The sequence below is a fragment of the Silurus meridionalis genome, chromosome 3 (genome assembly GCF_014805685.1).
Source record: "Silurus meridionalis isolate SWU-2019-XX chromosome 3, ASM1480568v1, whole genome shotgun sequence".
In the NCBI taxonomy this organism is placed as follows: Eukaryota; Metazoa; Chordata; class Actinopteri; order Siluriformes; family Siluridae; genus Silurus; species Silurus meridionalis.
Window position 1 is genome coordinate 17,272,477 of NC_060886.1, and position 19,562 is coordinate 17,292,038.

General features: G+C 35.0%; 1 protein-coding gene across 4 annotated transcripts in view; it reads left to right on the forward strand.

Moving 5' to 3' along the window:
- LOC124382771 (diacylglycerol kinase beta) overlaps positions 1 to 19,562 on the forward strand; it is an 85,888-nt gene that overhangs the window by 21,957 nt on the left and 44,369 nt on the right. For 2 of the 4 annotated variants that reach the window (XM_046845003.1, XM_046845002.1), the window contains exons 2-13: positions 1,823 to 2,179; positions 8,142 to 8,218; positions 11,161 to 11,181; positions 11,682 to 11,835; positions 12,629 to 12,691; positions 13,088 to 13,318; positions 13,960 to 14,112; positions 15,350 to 15,399; positions 17,464 to 17,538; positions 18,195 to 18,314; positions 18,422 to 18,539; positions 18,762 to 18,850. In XM_046845003.1, the coding sequence (XP_046700959.1) occupies positions 2,113 to 2,179; positions 8,142 to 8,218; positions 11,161 to 11,181; positions 11,682 to 11,835; positions 12,629 to 12,691; positions 13,088 to 13,318; positions 13,960 to 14,112; positions 15,350 to 15,399; positions 17,464 to 17,538; positions 18,195 to 18,314; positions 18,422 to 18,539; positions 18,762 to 18,850 (1,218 nt within the window). In that variant the 5' untranslated portion in view covers positions 1,823 to 2,112. The remainder of the gene's footprint in view (positions 1 to 1,822; positions 2,180 to 8,141; positions 8,219 to 11,160; positions 11,182 to 11,681; positions 11,836 to 12,628; positions 12,692 to 13,087; positions 13,319 to 13,959; positions 14,113 to 15,349; positions 15,400 to 17,463; positions 17,539 to 18,194; positions 18,315 to 18,421; positions 18,540 to 18,761; positions 18,851 to 19,562) is intronic. The other 2 variants (XM_046845004.1, XM_046845005.1) reach the window with 2 other exon arrangements.

Consider the following 19,562-nt stretch of genomic DNA (forward strand, 5'->3'; position numbering starts at 1 on the left):
GCAAACATCATAGTCCACAGAGACTCCTGTTTGAGAATCTTGATTATGGTTAAGTTTTGAAACTAAGTGTTAAAATGGTCTGTGTGATTAATGAGTAAAACAGAACTCTACTTTAAAATTACAGAATTCCGTTAGTCGAAGACGATGGCTATCGACGTAAGTTTAATTTGCAATGTATGTTAATGTTGATGTTTTATCGTGTATGGGCACCTAATTGTAATTAGTTAAATTCAATATTATTTATATTATTCAATATAAAGATTTTTTCATCACATTTCCCTGAGATGAAAACTCAAAATATGAACATATAAATGAAATAGTACTATTCCTACATTTATTTAGCTTTTCATATTTGCTCTCAAAAATGTTTACCCTAACTGCTAGAGGCAGAGATTGATCAAATCAATATTAGTACTATGCAATTGATGTATTTATTGCATAGTACTAGTATTGATTTGATTAATTGATTGATTAAAATTACACAAAAAGGGTTTTTATTGGAGTTTCTGCAATATGGTCTATTATTAGAGATTGTAGTCATTCAGACACTATTACTATAGAAGTATTATTCAGGAAGCATATTATTTTGTGTGTGTAATCCCTGGAGTATCTTCGTTAATACACAAAATAAAATGGAAGGACTATTTAACTGTGCATGCCTTAACTTAAACATATAGATTTAACATTGTTCTCTCAATTTTGTCTGTTACTATCCACAACATTTTAGTTCCTTTTTATCAACCTTTTTACAGATGATTTATGGTCTTTGAACTCATATTTTACCCATTCACTCAAGTCAGTGTGGGGTAACTGCTGTTGACTTTTCACTGCATTAAACCACACTCTGTTCTCAGAGAGGAAGATGCATTAATTGTTGTTGCACACAGAGCAAAGAGGCAGGCCATGTACATGTGATCCAGCCTATGTCTGACCCTTTGAACATGAAATGTATAAGACCAGTGCTATGTTGTTTTTGCTGGAACAAATTAAGCCCTGGATTTCAGAATAATGATTCAGAAAACTTTTTTCCAATATAATATAATGTTTATATGTATAGTATTTCCTGCTATATTATATACAAATTGTAAAGATGCGGAACATTATTAATGGGTTTTTATAAAATCAGTACGCTTCAAGTTTTGGAATAAACACTTTGGCCAAATTTTATTCCCTACCAATAGCTCAACCTTACTGTATGATGTCAGTAGAATGCACTTGGACAAATGTAGCTTAATTTAAAAATCTGACGGTCAGTTGTTGATCGGAGGCTAAAGTTGTTGTTTGTATTTCATGTGCAAGCAGAACACATTAACATTCCTACATTCCAAGATGATGACTGTAATGTGTTTATTGCCAAATGTGTGTGTTTCTTGTTAAAAATAAAAAACATGATGTAATGCTTGTATGCTTTGGCAGTATGACAGTGGTATAAAAAATGTTGAATTTGTAGCATTTTAATTTTATGCCAAATAAACCCACACTGGTGATCAGTTCCTGGGTCAGATGAACTGTTGCCACTGTTCTGTCATGCTTGTCAAAGCAGTCTGCACTGATTTCACTATTGTGCTTTTGATATATTTTACTAAAACTTTCCTAAGTTATACTTACCACTTATACTTAAATGCAAAGTCCTATATCTAAATATCGAGTACTTATTTACACTATTAATTTATATAATGGAGCCATTAATGATATTATTGATTTGCACATATGATCAATAATATAGTGTCAATAGTATACACTCTATATACAGTACTTTTAGTCTAAGACCTTATGTTTAAAGTAGCTATAATAATATTTAATTGTCTTTTTGTTTCTGTAGGTTGCTGTAGTTAATGGACAGTCAGCTCTCTCCCGTGTGAACTTCCCTGCAGTGCAAATCACAACCCCTTCCTGCCGTACCTCATCTATTTCACCTTGACTCTGCACTTGTGCCCTCTCATCTCCTCATTCCTGCACTTTCCCACTCCAGCACCACCTTTTAGCCATCTGGTCACTGAGGGAGTTGGAATGATGCCAGTCATGCACACCTCCGTTTCCTGTTTCAACCAGGGCTAATCAGAGGTATCTCCAAACCTCCAAATCTCCTCGTCACACACCGCTTCCGGCGAGATGGGCGACAGTAGCTGGGTTTGTCTGAGCCCAGCTGAGTTCTCCCAACTTCAGCAATACAGCGAGTGTGAGTACCAAATAGAAGTGAAAAAGAACAGTAGTGTGTTTTTGAAGGTCCGAATTTTAGATTCTGAGCATCCAAGTCTCCATGCTGGCTTTGCTCCATCATATTACTCCAAATGCCTTTTGCTTATTTAAATTATACTATTTAGATATACAAAAGCAAGCCTTCATATCTCTTCAGATCACCATTCATAGGGCCCAATGAATTCCATGCTCATGTACATTACATATTAAAGAAAATGTTATGCACAATCACATGGAATTGTACACTATCTGTCTTGTTTATTTGAATTTTTAATATCCACTCAGCCATATGTCTATTAACTGTGTAAAATTGTCTGAGTAAATATATATTTTTTTTAAATTGAATAAAAATATAAAAGTGAAGGTGTCCTCAGAAAAGACACTTGAGTTAAAATGCTAAATTCGTAATATACCTGTCTGTCCTATCAATCTTTAATTTATATACATATCAGTAAGAGCATAAATGCCATTGAAAAAACGTTAGTACTAAATGGAAATACAACAAAAGCAAGTATTCTGTGAGGTCTGTAAACAAACCACAGTGTAGCCACAAAAACAGCAACAGTGCCACAAAACAAAATAACAGTAAAAAATTTACTTTGGCAAATACAGTTAAATTCAGGATTGCAAACTAAAAGTTGCTGCATTCATATATAATATTTTGCTGTCATTTTGTACCTTATTCCACTGTTTTTGTTTGGAATTTCTAATATTCTGTATCTTATTTGTAGGCAAATGAATGGTTTTATTAATTTGTAGTTTATAAGGAATCCAAAGATATATTGACAGCAGGTATTGGTGCCTTGCTAGTTCTGTGCCATGCAACATCAGGAAAAGGCCCACCATAGGAACATCCATGATCAAATTTTATTTGGGTGATGAACCAACCACAGCAAGTGGTTGTTTGTTTGTTTGTGTGTGTGTGTGTGTGTGTGTGTGTGTGTGTGTGTGTGTGTGTGTGTGTGTGTGTTTTGTGTTTTGTGAGAGAAAGAGACTATTGGTTTGAGCATTGTCCACCCATTAACATCTTGTGGTCAGAAACGCACCATCAACCAAGAATTAGAAGATGACTAACAAAATCTTTTTTTATGGAAAATTATGCCCAAAGTACTATAGTGTCTAAATTTACAACTTACAGTCATTGGAAAAAGTAAGTACACCCTCCTTTAATTCTGTATACATTTTTAGGGCCTAAATAACAATTGCCTGGCCCTCACCATGTCTAAAATCCAACAAATAACCTCAGTGAGAACAAAAAAGTTAGCTAGAAAAGTAAAACAACATATAGAAACTAGGGTGAAAAAATGTAGCCCCAATAGTTTATTTACATGTAGAAACACCTGTAGCAACAATAACTTGTAAGTAAACCTTATCTGGAAAAGTCTTTCACATTGATTTTGGAGACATTTTGCCAAAGTCTTCTTTACAGCTTTATTTCATTGATGTTTGTGGACACTAGTTAATGAACAGCCCTCTTAAGGTTGCACCACAAAATCCTAATGAGGTTGAAGTTTGGACTTTGACTTGGCTATTCTATTGGGTTTTTTCCTTTTTTAGCCATTTAAGTGTCACTTTGCTGGTCTTGGATTAATTAACTGGAACACTCGCTCCTTGGAAGTATGTCAACTGATTTAAATGCTCTCTATTTGTAAACAAGGCTTTTCATTCATTGTAGAATGCTAAATTCCAAATTGTTTGGATGGAGCATAATAATAATGATGTGTGACATTAACTGCTTGTCTGAGTTTGTAGCTGATTTATTTTTTCTTTGCATGATACCCATGTGCTGCTCAGCAATGGAGCACAAACTGCCAAGAGTTTTACTTTTATTGACTTCACACTTATTAATAAAATACCGTAATTTCCGGACTATTAAGCGCACCCAAATATAAGCCCTGAATTTTACAAAGATTTGTATTTTGAACATAAATACGCCGCACCTGTCTATAAGTCGCAGGTGTCTACACTGAAACTAATTAACTTTACACAGGCTTTAACGAAAGACAGTGTCTGTTACACGGCTTGTATCTAAACAGTAGCCTACCAAGAAAGTCATTGTTCACTGTCTTCCTCCTTCCTTTCACAACAGTTTCTCTCGGGAGTTTATCTTTTGGCATCGTCGTGCGTTTAAAAATCACCATTGGTAAAGCTTTTTTCCCGAAGCTGTGCAGCTCAGAACACAGGTGAAATGCGTTTTTTCATGCCCAGTTGTTTTCAGCTTGACGAATGATTCACATTTCCTGTTGACAGTCCGAGTGAGTGTCAGGTCAAACGTCAGAGGAACCTCTTCCATATTTATGATGTGGTCCGGCCCGATTCAGTGGGAGCGCATCTGATTTAATATAAAGAATTTCATTGGTTCACCAGTTCAGCAATTTCATTGGTCTAATGTTATGTCGCACAGTTTTTAGGCTTGAAGTTTGTGAAAATGGGAAAAACCCAGGAACAATCCATAAACGAAGCCGCTTCGTTGTTTAAGCCGCGGGGTTCAAAACGTGGGAAAAAAGTAGCGGCTTATAGTCCGGAAACAATTCGCTGTTAATTACTTTCTTGATGATTGTGGATATAGGAAGGGTGAAGGGTGAATGTTGGTTTTATCTGATTACCTTCTGAAATGTTTTATTTTTTATTGTCATTTAAGGATATTTGTTGGTATACATTGGTGAGGACCTTAAAATTGTATGTAGGCCCTCATAAATAAATAATAGAACCGAAAGTGGGGAAACTGTCTTTTTTCAGTGGCAAGTATACAGAATATAAAATCATTTTTAAAAACATGTTTTAAAAACCTTTTACAATTAAAGAACATAGTATCAAACACACAGTATTAAAAAATCAAATCAGCAAAGCATACATTGCCATCGCATTAATTTGTCAATTATACTAGTAATTGTCCATCTTTCATTAATTTGCATTGATCAGAAATAGTTCTATGGTGGTCTTTTATGGTGGACTTGTAACAATTTAATATATCATTATGTTGGATGCCAATTCTAAAGCATTTTTCTATATAATTTAAGCCAGAGACTGTGTGGGCTGCCATTGAGCTTTATTTATTTTTTTTACATTAGATGACTGTTGATAAAAGCATATTGTTTATCTACCGCTGTTATAAATGGTTTGTTATATTACCCCTGCCAGCACAAGCATTTGTGTGTGTTTTGGAAGAATATACGTCATTGTTGGCCAGTACTTTTTTGTCTCTTACACTTACAGGTAATGATCCCCAGGCTGTTCAGTAGCCCACTTGATCACAGCATTTAATGTGTAATACAGATATGTATGATGTTTTTTAATATAGAGAGGAATGTAATGATCTCCCTAAATTATTAGAATTAGCAAAGGATTTTTCTTTGCTATTGGCAAAGGCTGCTTTATCTTTTTTCAGTCTGCAGTCTGCAATGGTCCAGTGTGACTGCAGGTTTTCATTTCAGCCAAGCAGGAGCCATTTGATAGTTGATTGATGGCCAAGATAAACTAAAGGAATCAGATGGTTCTTGCTTGTTTGAAACAAAAAAACCCTTTAGATTTCAGTCCACTGCAGTATGTATAGTGAGTAAAATGATTAAAACCTAACTTTAGATTAAAAAGGGCAGCAATCAACAAGACAGTGATAAAGTTGTATAGTTATTTTCTGCAAACACAAATTGATCACAAATAACATTTTGTATTTATGTCAGTTGTTTATGTGTTAATGGACATGTTAGTATAGCTTTAGCCATGTGTGTGTGTGTGTGTGTGTGTGTGTGTGTGTGTGTGTGTGTGTGTGTGTGTGTGTTTGTGTGTGTGTGTCTGTTAACTCATAATCAGTTAAATATATGTGTGAACTTGATTTAAATGTACATCAGAAATACATTTTTGATGTTGTGTAAGTGTTTTGAGTTTCCTCAAAGTAAGCAGAGTAATGGGTCTCTGGCTCATGTCAAATTAATGCTCAGTCTGTGTAGATGTGCATGTATAAATCAGTGCTAATGGCATTAGCAGATGTTTGTCTGTGCTGCATAGCCTTCGGTCATCATATGTGTTCCACCTCACCATCTAACCTCTGGCATTTGCAGTAAAGAGGCTCATTAACATGGACTTGTGATCGAAACTAAGCTAACAATTTATAAATCACAGACTCAGTCAATGCCAGTATGAAGTCATACTTTCCTCACTCACAAACCACAAGTTTACTTTGTTGCTGACTGAGCCTATGGAAAATGACTTGCTTTTGCTTCAGAGGTGAAAAAATTAGGTTTAGTTTTTGCTCATCTTTAGTTTATGCTTTGTGAATAATGCCTCATTTTGACTAAACTGGCTTCTTCAGTTTGGAAGGAAAATACCTTCCACCCAACAGTTTGCTACTAAGCTTTCATAGGCACATTATTACATTTGATTCCAAATATTAATTATAAAAAGTATTATAAAAAGTATTAGGACCCTAACCCTAACCCTAACCCATTACATAGCATTTACTCTTTATTTTTACAATCATAATGGAATCAAATTGAATAATTTCAGCTAAAATATGTATTATAATGTAATGTTATAAAGTACTGTAAGGGTTTTCTTTACTATAAGGGGTAGACAGTGAACAAACTTGGACAAACTATAGATGAATTAGCTAGCCTTCTGGTCATGAAAAAAACACATGATTTGGTACACCAGACATTAGTTAGCAACATCTTGTAAGCAAGGGGTGTGCAATACAGACTACACGATAAAGATTATTTTATAGCTTATGTGTATAGTCTAAGAAAATTTTTAATGTTGAACTTAAGCAAGTTCTGGGCCAAAGATACATGTCATAGATATTCATATTTTTACACATTTGTTTCTAGAGTTTACCGAATGATCCAAAAAAACAGAAAAAGCTCTGTCTTCGGAAGTTTCTTTTTGATTAACATTTTTATTGAGACTGGTTTGTGCTCACAGGAAGGATATGGTAACCCAAATATGCACTCTTCACAAGAAAACCATTAGCCAAAAACAGGAATCTGAGGCTCTAGGGGTGAATAGAATCATTAATATTGTCAGCTGAAGTTTGGAAAAGCATTGCCTCATTTTCTGCCTATATTCTACTGTCCAGTTTCAGTAAGCCAATGCAAAGAATAGTATCCAGGTATTATATAGTGGACAATAAGTAGATATGACAGCTCTCCACTGGAAGAAAAGGTTTTACATTTTGATTCTAAAAAGCAATTTTGCTGAACCTACATGTCTGCTGGACAACTACAAATAAAAATAAATCGCATGGACATGAAATCTGCTTGACTCAGTGCCTAAGCTACTGATTCATGCAACCTTTGTAAAACTCATATTGTGAGATGTAAACAGGTAAATAACTAGAATCATCCCAATTAAACATGTTTAGACATTAGCATTAGCCTACAAATGCAACTTCATACTATGGCAAATGCTATAAATGGTAACTCAAACATAGACTGGTGGTTTACAAGAAAATAGAGTGAAGCTTATTAGCTAAAAATGATTATTCTCCTAAAATATCCTTTGGTCAATTAGCTCTGTTTATTAAATGTCTTCTGTAACAGATGTAACATAGATTTTAAATAGAGTTTCAATGATTATAGAAAATGGCAAATAAAGTTTTAGTCATAACATTAATCATGTTTTTGATGGTCTTCTTATAACATTTTTTTTACCAATAAAGAACATAGTACTTTAGTGTATATGACCACTATTCACTATTTATTTTTACGAGGGCCAACAACACTGGCTAGGTAGTTCTGATGATCTACAGTGCCAAAGACCTACACATTCTGTAAAACCGAGATGCTTTATAAATATTTTAAAAAAGAGCAGTTTCCAAAAAAATAGAAAATAAATATATGTAATAAATTGACTAAAATCCACAGTATATCTATAGTTACATAAAAAGTTGTATTTAAAATTACTTGAAGATTGACATCACTTTTCATTTGCCTTTTTCTCATACACAGATTCTTCTAAAAAGCTGAAAGATGTTTTGGAGGAGTTTCATGGAAATGGTATACTCTCCAAATACAATCCGGAGCAGGTATGTCTTCTTACTGAAGTATGATGTCATTTGATTAAATACCTTGCAAAAACATTTTGGTCTCATGCTATGAGGTAGCAGGACCAGTCTGCAGTAAGGCCTGATTTTGACCTGGTCTTGACATGGCAAGTTACATTACAAAAGGCAAATACACTGATCATTTGCTTGACAGTCTGTCACTATTATATTTCCTAGCTTTCTTCCACCTTGACACAAATATTACACTTGTCTCGGTTTGGCGCCACTGGTTGTGACCCAGAGCCTCGACTAGATCAATACAGAATAACAGTGATGCAGTCAGCAGGTCTGCAGGCAGCGCCAGTGAGCCTGTGGTTTAACACTGCCCACATGCTGTCTTTAGTTCAGAGTGCAGAGCTTTCCAACACAACTGTTGTCATGACAAGGGAATCAGGCATAACCAGAAAATAAAGGTCTACAGCCTGCAGATTTTTATCCCATATGTTTTAATACCTTAAATAAAAATAGTTTGTGGTTGGTTTACACTGCTGCTCTTCTGTGGTAAAAAAGAATGAAAGAAAGAAGGAAGGAAGGAAGGAAGGAAGGATGGATGGATGGATGGATGGATGGATGGATGGATGGATGGATGGATGGATGGATAGATAGATAGATAGATAGATAGATAGATAGATAGATAGATAGATAGATAGATAGATAGATAGATAGATAGATAGATAGATAGAAGTGCAAATAGGATGGATGGATAGATAGATAGATAGATAGATAGATAGATAGATAGATAGATAGATAGATAGATAGATAGATAGATAGATAGATAGATAGAAGTGCAAATAGTAGCAATTGTGCAAATTGACAAGTGCAAGATAAATATGTACTATATGTACAGCATATAAAGCATATGTAAACATATATATATATATATATATATATATATATATATATATATATATATATATATATATATATATATATATATGAACAGTAAATAACTATAAAGACTATAGCAGTGAAGAATATGCAGACACTGATGAAAACTACATGTAGATAGTTATAGGGCTATGAAAAATGTGCTGACACTGTTGTAAAGGTATAACAAGTAGAAAGTTATAAGGCTATGGCTTGAAAAAAATGTGCAGAAAGCTGAATAATCAAGTACACTAAAAATATGTACACGTATATGTGAACTAGTAGGCAGGATGTACAGTATGTAAGGTATATATAGATACAGAATACAGGATATACAGTATGTAAGGTATATATAAATACACATACATATAAATAAAATATTAATGCAAATGTGTGTAATGATCAATATGTGCAGAGAAAGAGTGGTATATAAATTTAGATTTTGCAATATGTACATTGTATGTACAATTGTACAGAACTATATACAGTGTTTATACAGTGTTCTAACAGTGTAGTTTAGAGTTCACTAGTGTGATGGTGGATGGAAAATAGCTGACCCTGACCCTGCTGGTTCTGGTGCTTATTCCAGGTTTGTCAAAACCGAGCCTTTCTTGCAGTGCACTGGCATTACATCCTACCAACAGAATGGAAATTGATTTGTTGGATATTTGCAATCAGTATATAATTCATGATAAATAAATAAATAAATAAATTAAATATTTTGCCACAAGCCTGGTATAATCTTAATCAGGACGAATCTGTGTTTAGATGCTGGCCACTGGGGTGAAATGGGAGAATCAAAATTAAATAGTAAATAAAATACTAAAATTATGCTAGAGAAAAAAAAATACTGCACATTTTTGAAGCACTGATTGTCTATTTTCCATAGGAGCCATTAACCAATATTGTGGAGTGTGACATCACAAAAAACTTAATGCTGAACATGGTCATCTTCTGGCAAAAATTTGTTTCTTTTAGACCTCTGGTAAAACACATTTACTGCAAAAATAATTATTGCTGTTGCTGTACAAATTATTTGGCTGGAATGATTATTCAACATGAAATTATTTTTTTCTTCTTTACTGCCTTCTGCTTTGGAACACATACTGGACATGTTCTGGTGATGAGTAAATTTCTTAGTTTCATGTTGCCGTTTAATGAGACTTTCATTACTTTATCATTTTAATTTAGTATGTTTTTCAAATTCCAATATTTCTTTAAAATAAACACATATATTGGTATAATGTAACACTGATATCCATTTGATGTCAAGTAAAAAAGGATGCAAAACTGCCCTATATAGTCATATTCTTGCAGCATTAGCAGTCAGACAGTCCTTAAATAAAGACCTAAATCTTGCTGTGACCAAGATGTCCAATATATCTGTACTATGATGCTGCCTGTAATCGCACTCAGTGTGATGGTATGGCAATGGATTGTCTATAAATGTAATTTATTGTGATGTGATGCAGTTCCCAATGTGCTTCCCTAAAAGTCTATCTCACTCACGTTGTGCAGCAATGAATTTACACACATTTACATGTATTTGCATTAATATATGTACAACAATATAGTAATCTCACATTGTGCTGCCTCAGTTACAAGTTCTTATACTGCATTACACATTTTCTTCTCAGCATAGTCTGTGGATTTATACTAGCCTACCAGTTTTACACAAATGCAATTTTTAAAGGAAGATCTGATCATCTGTATGTTCATGTGCTACTTCTCCCAGTGCTCCGCTCCTTGCCCTCTATTCATGTCTCCCAAATTGACATTGTGTCTTTTCCAAAAATATTTAAATTTTAACAACAGTTTTCCAAAGACTCTCATCAAGTCCAATCCGAATCCGAATGTTTTTGTTTAAAATTTTTCCAAAGTTATTTGATGTACAAATTAGAACCAGAAAAGGCAAGGGATAGCATTGATGGCATTCTAAATGGGGGTCATCAAAAACAATCACTAGGAACCATTTCACAAAAGCCCATATGCACCTTGGGGTATTAGGACTAAATTCCCTTTCTGCTTCTACCTTCATCCCTGTGACTGCCAAACAGAAGCAAGATGTTCTCAACCAAGTAAGCAAAGGCCCTTTGGGTTTGCATGCTTCTGTGTGTCTACATGCCCAAACATAATACATAACATAGTGCTCCTCTCCTGTTTCTGTCAATGTGTCACGCACAGGTCATACTGTCTCCAAAATTTTAAAGGTCATAGCCAGCTGCTTATGTGTCTGCCATGTGTACTTTTATTCTCTTAATATTTACACCTGTACATCCTTTCATTTTTGAATCAACATTTTTTTGTAGTTTTGTTTATTTGTATATTTTTATGTAATTTATAATATCTACATGAAGTTCCTAAACAAAGGGAAAATACTGCGACTAGAAAATGGCATCTGGCCTGTTACATAGCACTAGCAAAAAAATAGACACCCTTTACCATAATTAATTCACACATGAGATGTATATTTCAAAAAATGTTAAGAATTATATATGTCAAAACGAAGTCTCCCTTTTGCCTTCAAAATGTTCAACATCATCCTCTTTTTCATATTATCTTTGTTTGTTGCCTATAGCCTATCGACTATGAGGGCTTCCAGCTCTTCATGACCACCTACTTAGAGAATGACATCCCGGAGGAACTGTGCCAACATCTCTTTACCTCTTTTAAGAGTAAGACGGGAACAAGCAATTCCCCTGATGTCCCACGCACCGGAGCGCAACTGCTCGGTAAAAAACATTCTTACAATACTACTAAGTTCTCCATAGTTACCCTAAAAAGGTTGTGAGAAAGAATTTGCAAAAATAGTCTTGTATTTATTTTTACTTTTGAATGACTATAAAAAGGTATCAATACTATATAGGTAAAAAGATTGGAAAATTTCAAGAGATTTGGGTCATAATAAATTGTAAAATTTCTATGATTATTATAATTTTCGACATCAGATATCAGGAAATCTGTTGAAACATATTGCATCGTGTGCAGAAGACCTCAAGCCATACTAATAGATTTTCAAGTGGCTTCTTTGTTGACGTAGAGAGACCTCCATTTCTTCACTTCTTCAGGCTTTGACTTTTTGTTTATACTGGGTGAGTGAATAAACAGTCCAGATGGATGGATCGTACTCCTTTACATGTTGAAAATGTTCATTCCCAAAAAACACCCTCTGATAAAGAGGGTAGGCTTGAGTCGATTCCTCACAGCTCTCTGCTCTGTCACGACTTTCTACATAATGTGCAGAGTATGGATTTGCTACAGAGCTGGTCAATGGTGCCATCTAGTGCTATAAAATGTGTACGTTTTACAGAGTTTCAGCAGGTGATGAACATTAGTACGGCATCTCATTATTTCCAAAGCCATAAATATGTCCACAACATTATTCATTTATTCTAAATGTTCTACCTCATTGCCTATGAACATTTCGAACTTTTCAGAAATTTTCACTTTTTTCTTAAACTCATAGTGTTCCCCATCTTGGTCTTTTTCTGTTCTGCCCTTTACTTCTCTTTAATTCACTCGCAGAACCCAAGTCGATTGATGCAGGTATCTCTATTCAGACAGAAGTAGCCTGCGCTCCTATAACAGGTACCTCTGTGTAAAGTGCAACGTGAGAAAAATCATCTGTAGATTTCCCCTCCAGAGATACCACAACCCCTCATCATTGTGTTGGTTTTTAGTGTGTGACTAATCATTAGGATTTTGTTTAGTTGTTTTATTATTTTTAGTTTTCCTTCCCAAATGTGTTGTGCTCACATTTCATATTCTCCATGTTCTACCCAATGATTAGCTACAGCGAAGTGTTGTCTTTATTTCTGTGCACTGTGTTGTCATTCCTCCCCTTTAGCTACCCAAACCTCTGAGTCACTCTCCTTACCTGCAGAATTCTTGCAGCAGCTCTGTCTGGAAGTATGGCCTGTTGTTCTCTCTCCATTGTCACATCTCAGTTATTTTTGTTTCTTGTCATAATTATTCTCGTAACAGGGATGAATGGGAAAAGTATTCTCAGTGCTATGGGCAGACACACTCCAGAGCTCCCAGGTGGTGTGATGCCAGGTTCAGGTGCCACAACCTCACCATGCTCCTCTCGCTCCTCTTCACAACGCTCAGGCACAGGGGTCCACACTCCTCATCGTTCGCCCAAACCCTCAGCAGGCAGCAGCTGCAATGCCCTGGCACCCTCCAAGAGTGCCAACTCCCCTCGACTCTCTCCAGGTTCGTTTCTCCAAATCCAGATGTAATTCTTTTTTTTTTTTATTTCCCCAACTATTATTCCTTATAACATCCCAGGAGCACTGGTTTTGAGGTGGGAATGCAACTTGTATGCAATGCCAGTCCATTGCAGGGCACACAGTTGCATGCTCAATCACACCTATTCATAATTTTGAGCATGTTTTTGGTCTTAGTGAGGAAACTGAAGAATCCACTAGAAACCTATCTGGTCAGTGTGAAAAAAGAATACATTTATCTCAGGGTAAAAGCAGGGACCCTGTTATAAGGCAGGTGTTTTTTTTTATTTGATCTGCAAAAGACTCTAAAATTGCACTTTAATTAAAGTTAACATCAGTTATAACAACTGCAAGCAATTCTGTACCATGCCTTCTATCTCTTATTTGCATTAGCATTACATGTGCGTACACCTGTCATTAGAAGGATTTCCAAATTCATAAAGGGGTTTTGTGTGTTTAATTCCATTAATGTGGTTTATATTGACATAAAATGTGATTATTAATTTGCTTTATTTGATATTTTAAAATAAATATTAAAAGGGAATTGATTTTTGACTATATATAATGTGAGAATTTAATCCTATATGACATTAAGAGACAAAAACTTTTTAAATGTTATGTTCACAGAGCAAAGTCGATCAGACAAGGGGGTGTCTCTGAGGAAAAGTCCATCCCCTCAGAAGAGTTCCATCCCACCCTCAGCACAGATCGTCTTCCTGAAAGACATCGTTTGCTACCTCTCTCTGCTGGAGCGAGGGACTCCAGAGGACAAACTAGAATGTAAGTGTGGAATTTGTATTTTATTAACTCCCGGTGCTCAATCCCCGGCCATTATTCAGTAAAGAACAACCATTTAAGCAGATTAATTTTAAACCTAAATGCACCACCAGCATACATATCTGTAACATAATAAGGAGACACAAGAAATAAAAAACAGAATGGAATAGAATAAATTGGTTATGACTATGGCTCCTTAATTGTATGCTTTACTACCAATATACTATAAACCAGAGATGCCCAAAATAGGGCATGTGGGCCATTCTTGGCCTGTAATGGCCCCCAATGTCATACAGATAATCTCATTTGGAAAACCTTTTGAAAATTAAGGACCATCACTATGAATATCTGAAATAGGAATTGAACTTAATTGTACAATAAATTAAATTGTTTCATTGACCTTTTTATTAGTTTATTTGTTAAGCAGATTTTAAATAGACATGACCATAAATTATAGAAACCATGGCAACTTTAATTTAATAACTCTGCTGTAAACCTTTGAAAGGGCAACAATTCTCTCAACTTTCACATTTGTCCATTATAAAAGACCTTTTCATATGCTCAGGAAGACAGTCCCAAACAAAAGGTCAAGGAAACATATACTTCACACAGGTGAAGTATGAATCTCTATGGCAGCCAATCATAATTTAGTAGCAATTTTAAAGTCTGCTTTGTGGGATAAATGTGATTGCACAAAGTTTAATCTTTTAAGATTATCAATCAATTTTTATTTTCTTGAATTTATTTCCTTATTTGCTTAAAAATCTATTAGAAAATTAATGTTTATTTCCAATTTTCTCTTTTAGATTGCATGGTTTAGGACATAATTTGATATTCGATTAATGTATTTATCAGACTCTAAATGTGAATGAAGCTAATAATGAGACCTGTAACTCGGTATGCTGGGTGTCTGTGAGTTAGCAGGAGGTAGAATTTGGAGGCAGAAAGCTGTGAAATACTCATTCTTGTATTTTTTTCTGTATGTAAGATCAGCCCTTTATACTGCACCAACCCATTTACACTAAGATGATTTTTAGAATTATAACTATCCAAACCTGACATATTTCAAACAAAATCACTGTATTTTATATTTTAACCAATAATTAGAACAAATGTAAATGTTGGGTTGGGTTCCGAGAGCCCATACTTACTCAACTGTTTGCCTGTGTTAATGAATTCTATCACTTTTTCAGGATAGGCTTCCTTGTTTCTACTCTCTTTTAATTTTCTGTCTCTGCAGTCATGTTCCGGTTGTATGATACAGATGGCAATGGCCTGCTGGACAGCTCAGTAAGTCAACTACATTTATTGAGGTCTAGGTAATATGTAAATTGCAGTTATTTTCGTGTATACTTTTCATTTGAAAACGGATTAAGAGTAACTCGTGAGTTTGGACTTATAAATTACTTAAAAATGTATTATGTATAATTAATTTGATTATTATTATTATTAATTAAGTAAATAAAACATTTTTTCACAAGTAATTCACAATTTTTGTTGAGTTAACAGTACAGAGTTTAAAAGAACCATCAAAAGTAGAGGGTCAAAACCTCACATAACCTTCGCGAGTATACATACATATATATATATATATATATATATATATATATATATATATATATATATATATATATATATATATATATATCGTCACTGAACCAACCCCAGCCATTAGGGTTGCACAAGCCAGTGCACTCTTAGTGCTGGTCCCAAGCCCGGATAAATGGGGAGGGTTGTGTTAGGAAGGGCATCCAGCGTATCTCCAGTGTGGGAGAAGCCAGAAAGAAAGTTTTTATATATATATATATATATATATATATATATATATATATATATTTTTTTTTTTTTTTTTTTTTTTTTTTCTAATCAGCCAATCACATGGCAGCAGCTTAATGCATTTAGGCATGTAGACATGGTCAAGACGATCTGCTGCAGTTCAAACCGAGCGTCAGAATGAGGAAGAAAGGTGATTTAAGTGACTTTGAACGTGCTATGGTTGTTGGTGTCAGACGGGCTGGTCTGAGTATTTCAGAAACTGCTGAGCTACTGGGATTTTCACACACAACCATCTCTAGGGTTTACAGAGCATGGACAGAAAAAGAGAAAATATCCAGTGAGCGGCAGTTCTGTGGGCGCAAATGCCTTGTTAATGCCAGAGGTCAGAGGAGAATGGCCAGACTGGTTCGAGCTGATAGAAAGGCAACAGTAACTCAAATAACCACTTGTTACAACTGAGGTATGTAGAAGAGCATCTCTGAAAGCACAACACGTCGAACCTTGAGGCGGATGGGCTACAGCAGCAGAAGACCACACCGGGTGCCACTCCTGACAGCTAAGAACAGGAAACTGAGGCTACAATTCACACAGGCTCACCAAAATTGGACATTAGAAGATTGGAAAAACATTGCCTGGTCTGATGAGTCTTTATTTCTGCTGCGACATTCGGATGGTAGGGTCAGAATTTGGCGTCAACAACATGAAAGCATGGATCCATCCTGCCTTGTATCAACGGTTCAGGCTGGTGGTGGTGGTGTAATGGTGTGGGGGATATTTTCTTGGCACACTTTGGGCCCATTAGTACCAATTGAGCATCGTGTTAATGCCACAGCCTACCTGAGTATTGTTGCTGACCATGTCCATCCCTTTATGACCACAGTGTGCCCATCTTCTGATGGCTACTTCTAACAGGATAACGCGCCATGTCATAAAGCGTGAATCATCTCAGACTGGTTTCTTGAACATGACAATGAGTTCACTGTACTCAAATGGCCTCCACAGTCACCAGATCTCAATCCAATAGAGCACCTTTGGGATGTGGTGGAACGGGAGATTCGCATCATGGATGTGCAGCCGACAAATCAGCAGAAACTGCATGATGCTATCATATCAATATGGACCAAATTCTCTGAGGAATGTTTACAGTACCTTGTTGAATCCATGCCACGAAGGATTAAGGCAGTTCTGAAGGCAAAAGGGGGTCCAACCCGGTACTAGTAAGGTGTACCTAATAAAGTGGCCGGTGAGTGTATATATATATCAAACAGCTACTGTAAAGTCTTAAGATTGCATTGGAGGATTGCTACATACAGCATCATCAGTTCCTAAACTCTTTCTCTAGCAGCACCACCTTAGAAAATGAATCTCTGATGATTTCAGTGGTTATTTAAAGGAACGCTGACAGGAAATCATATATATATATATATATATATATATATATATATATATATATATATATATATATATATATATATAAAACCAGGGTCTTTCAGAGATGGAGTGGTTTCAGTCTGGATAGTGCATTTATTATCATTAAATATTAAACTCAATATAACTTTAGTATAAATATCCACTCAGGAACTGGACCGTATAATCAATCAGATGGTCCATGTAGCAGAATACCTGGAATGGGACTCAACAGAGCTGAAGCCAGTAAGTTCACCCCCTTTTTGGTGCATATGTGTATAGAGTACATAGTCTTCTGTCTTCTTTATTTTATGAAAGAAAAAAAAAATACATATAGTTTAAAATGTTTACATAAATAACAATATAAAGAATGTAAAATGGAATGTTTGTCTAATTCACCATAAAAAATTAATAGCTTTTCCATGATGCTTTTAATGCTCATTTAATGAAGTATGTGTTTGTGTTTTGGTTATAGGATGTGTTTTGGTTATATTATGGTTATATAATAGTTGGGTTATAAGTTATAACAATCAGTTAAATAGATGATATTTGTATGACTGAAACTTCCTGGCACTGTTGCTAATGATCATTCAGATAAATAAATATTTAAGTTTTGCTACAGAAGAAACATATGTCTAGTCATTGGTGTATTCACTTTTGTTTTAGCCAAGTATTTTCTAAAACATTTTTCTGATTTTGTTAATGAGTGTATGAAGTTTAAGTATGTGGAAGCATCATCTCAGATCAATGTCTGACTCCACTGTAATCACTTTTATGTTATATATGTTCAAGTTAATTTATATAGCGCTTTTTACAATGGACATTGTCTCAGAGCAGCTTTACAGAACCTAAGAATTGTAGAACAAAATGTCTCAATGTGCAAATGTGTACTTCTTTTCCAGATCTTAAAAGAAATGATGGAAGAGATTGACTATGACCATGATGGAACAGTCACACTAGAAGAGTGGATAAGAGGGGGAATGACCACTATCCCCTTGCTGGTATTGCTGGGCATGGAAACGGTGTGTTAGAATTCCTCTGTGTGCATTTGCGTGTTCTTCTGAGAGTAAAGTTGCAAAGTGATCTGAACTAAAGGCTGACTACTGGACTAAATTTTTTCTATTTTCAGAATGTACAAGAAGATGGGCAGCATGTATGGAGACTGAAGCACTTCAACAAGCCGGCGTACTGTAACTTCTGTCACACAATGCTGTTAGGAGTGCGCAAACAAGGCCTTTGCTGCTCACGTAAGCTTATATGAATATATAAGAATATAAATGATAGAATAAAGCCGGGAAGTTTTTTTTGTCATTATTAGTTTATGTACTTGTTTTAAGGTAACATCAAAACATTTGCATTTAAAATGTTACATTTCCATTTAATTTCCTATACATATAATTACATAAGTGTAATATTAATTATTTATGGAGATCTCATTTAAAATTATTTCCAAATTTGTTCTTTTGCAGTATGCAAGTACACAGTCCATGAGCGCTGTGTTTCCAAAGACATTGCTGCTTGCATCAGCACCTATGCCAAGTCCCGCAGACACACCAATGTAAGTAGACCAGACACATAATACTCTCTAATATGTTTCATTGTCTACCACAGGTCTGTTAGTCTACACAGAATATTTTTTCACTACTAGATACTATACTATACTATACTATACTATACTATACTATACTTCACTACATTTACGTTTACATTTGCAGCATTTAGCAGATGCCCTTGTCCAGAGCGACGTACAAAAGTGCTTTAAGTCTCTAGCAATGAATAAATCTACACTGGTACGCAAGATTACAAAGTTAATATAAATCAGACTATAACTCTTGATTTTTACAATGCAAACTTGGAAAGTACACTATACTATACTACACTATACTATATTATAGATAGGACTATTAGCATCACCTTGGTGACTTTACAAGCTTTTAACGAGGTCATGCTATATTGTTTTTAAATCTACCTCTTAAGTTTGGAAGAATTCTGTCTGCATATGTCACAGAAAATGTCTATAATATATAAAATTCACTAATCACTCCACAATTAATTATTTGACTTATTTGCATATAAGCTCTTTATCTAATCCGTCATAAATTTGTCAGGGAGGTTTTAAGAATATTTTGTGTCTAGTTCCATGTAGCTGTGTAAAAAAAGATAGAGGGAGTGGAATAAATCCTGTAGCACAGCTTAAGCAAACTCTAATTCGTTTTACTGATTCAATTATATTTTTCTGGAATTGACTTCTGGGCTTGGCATGTTTGCTT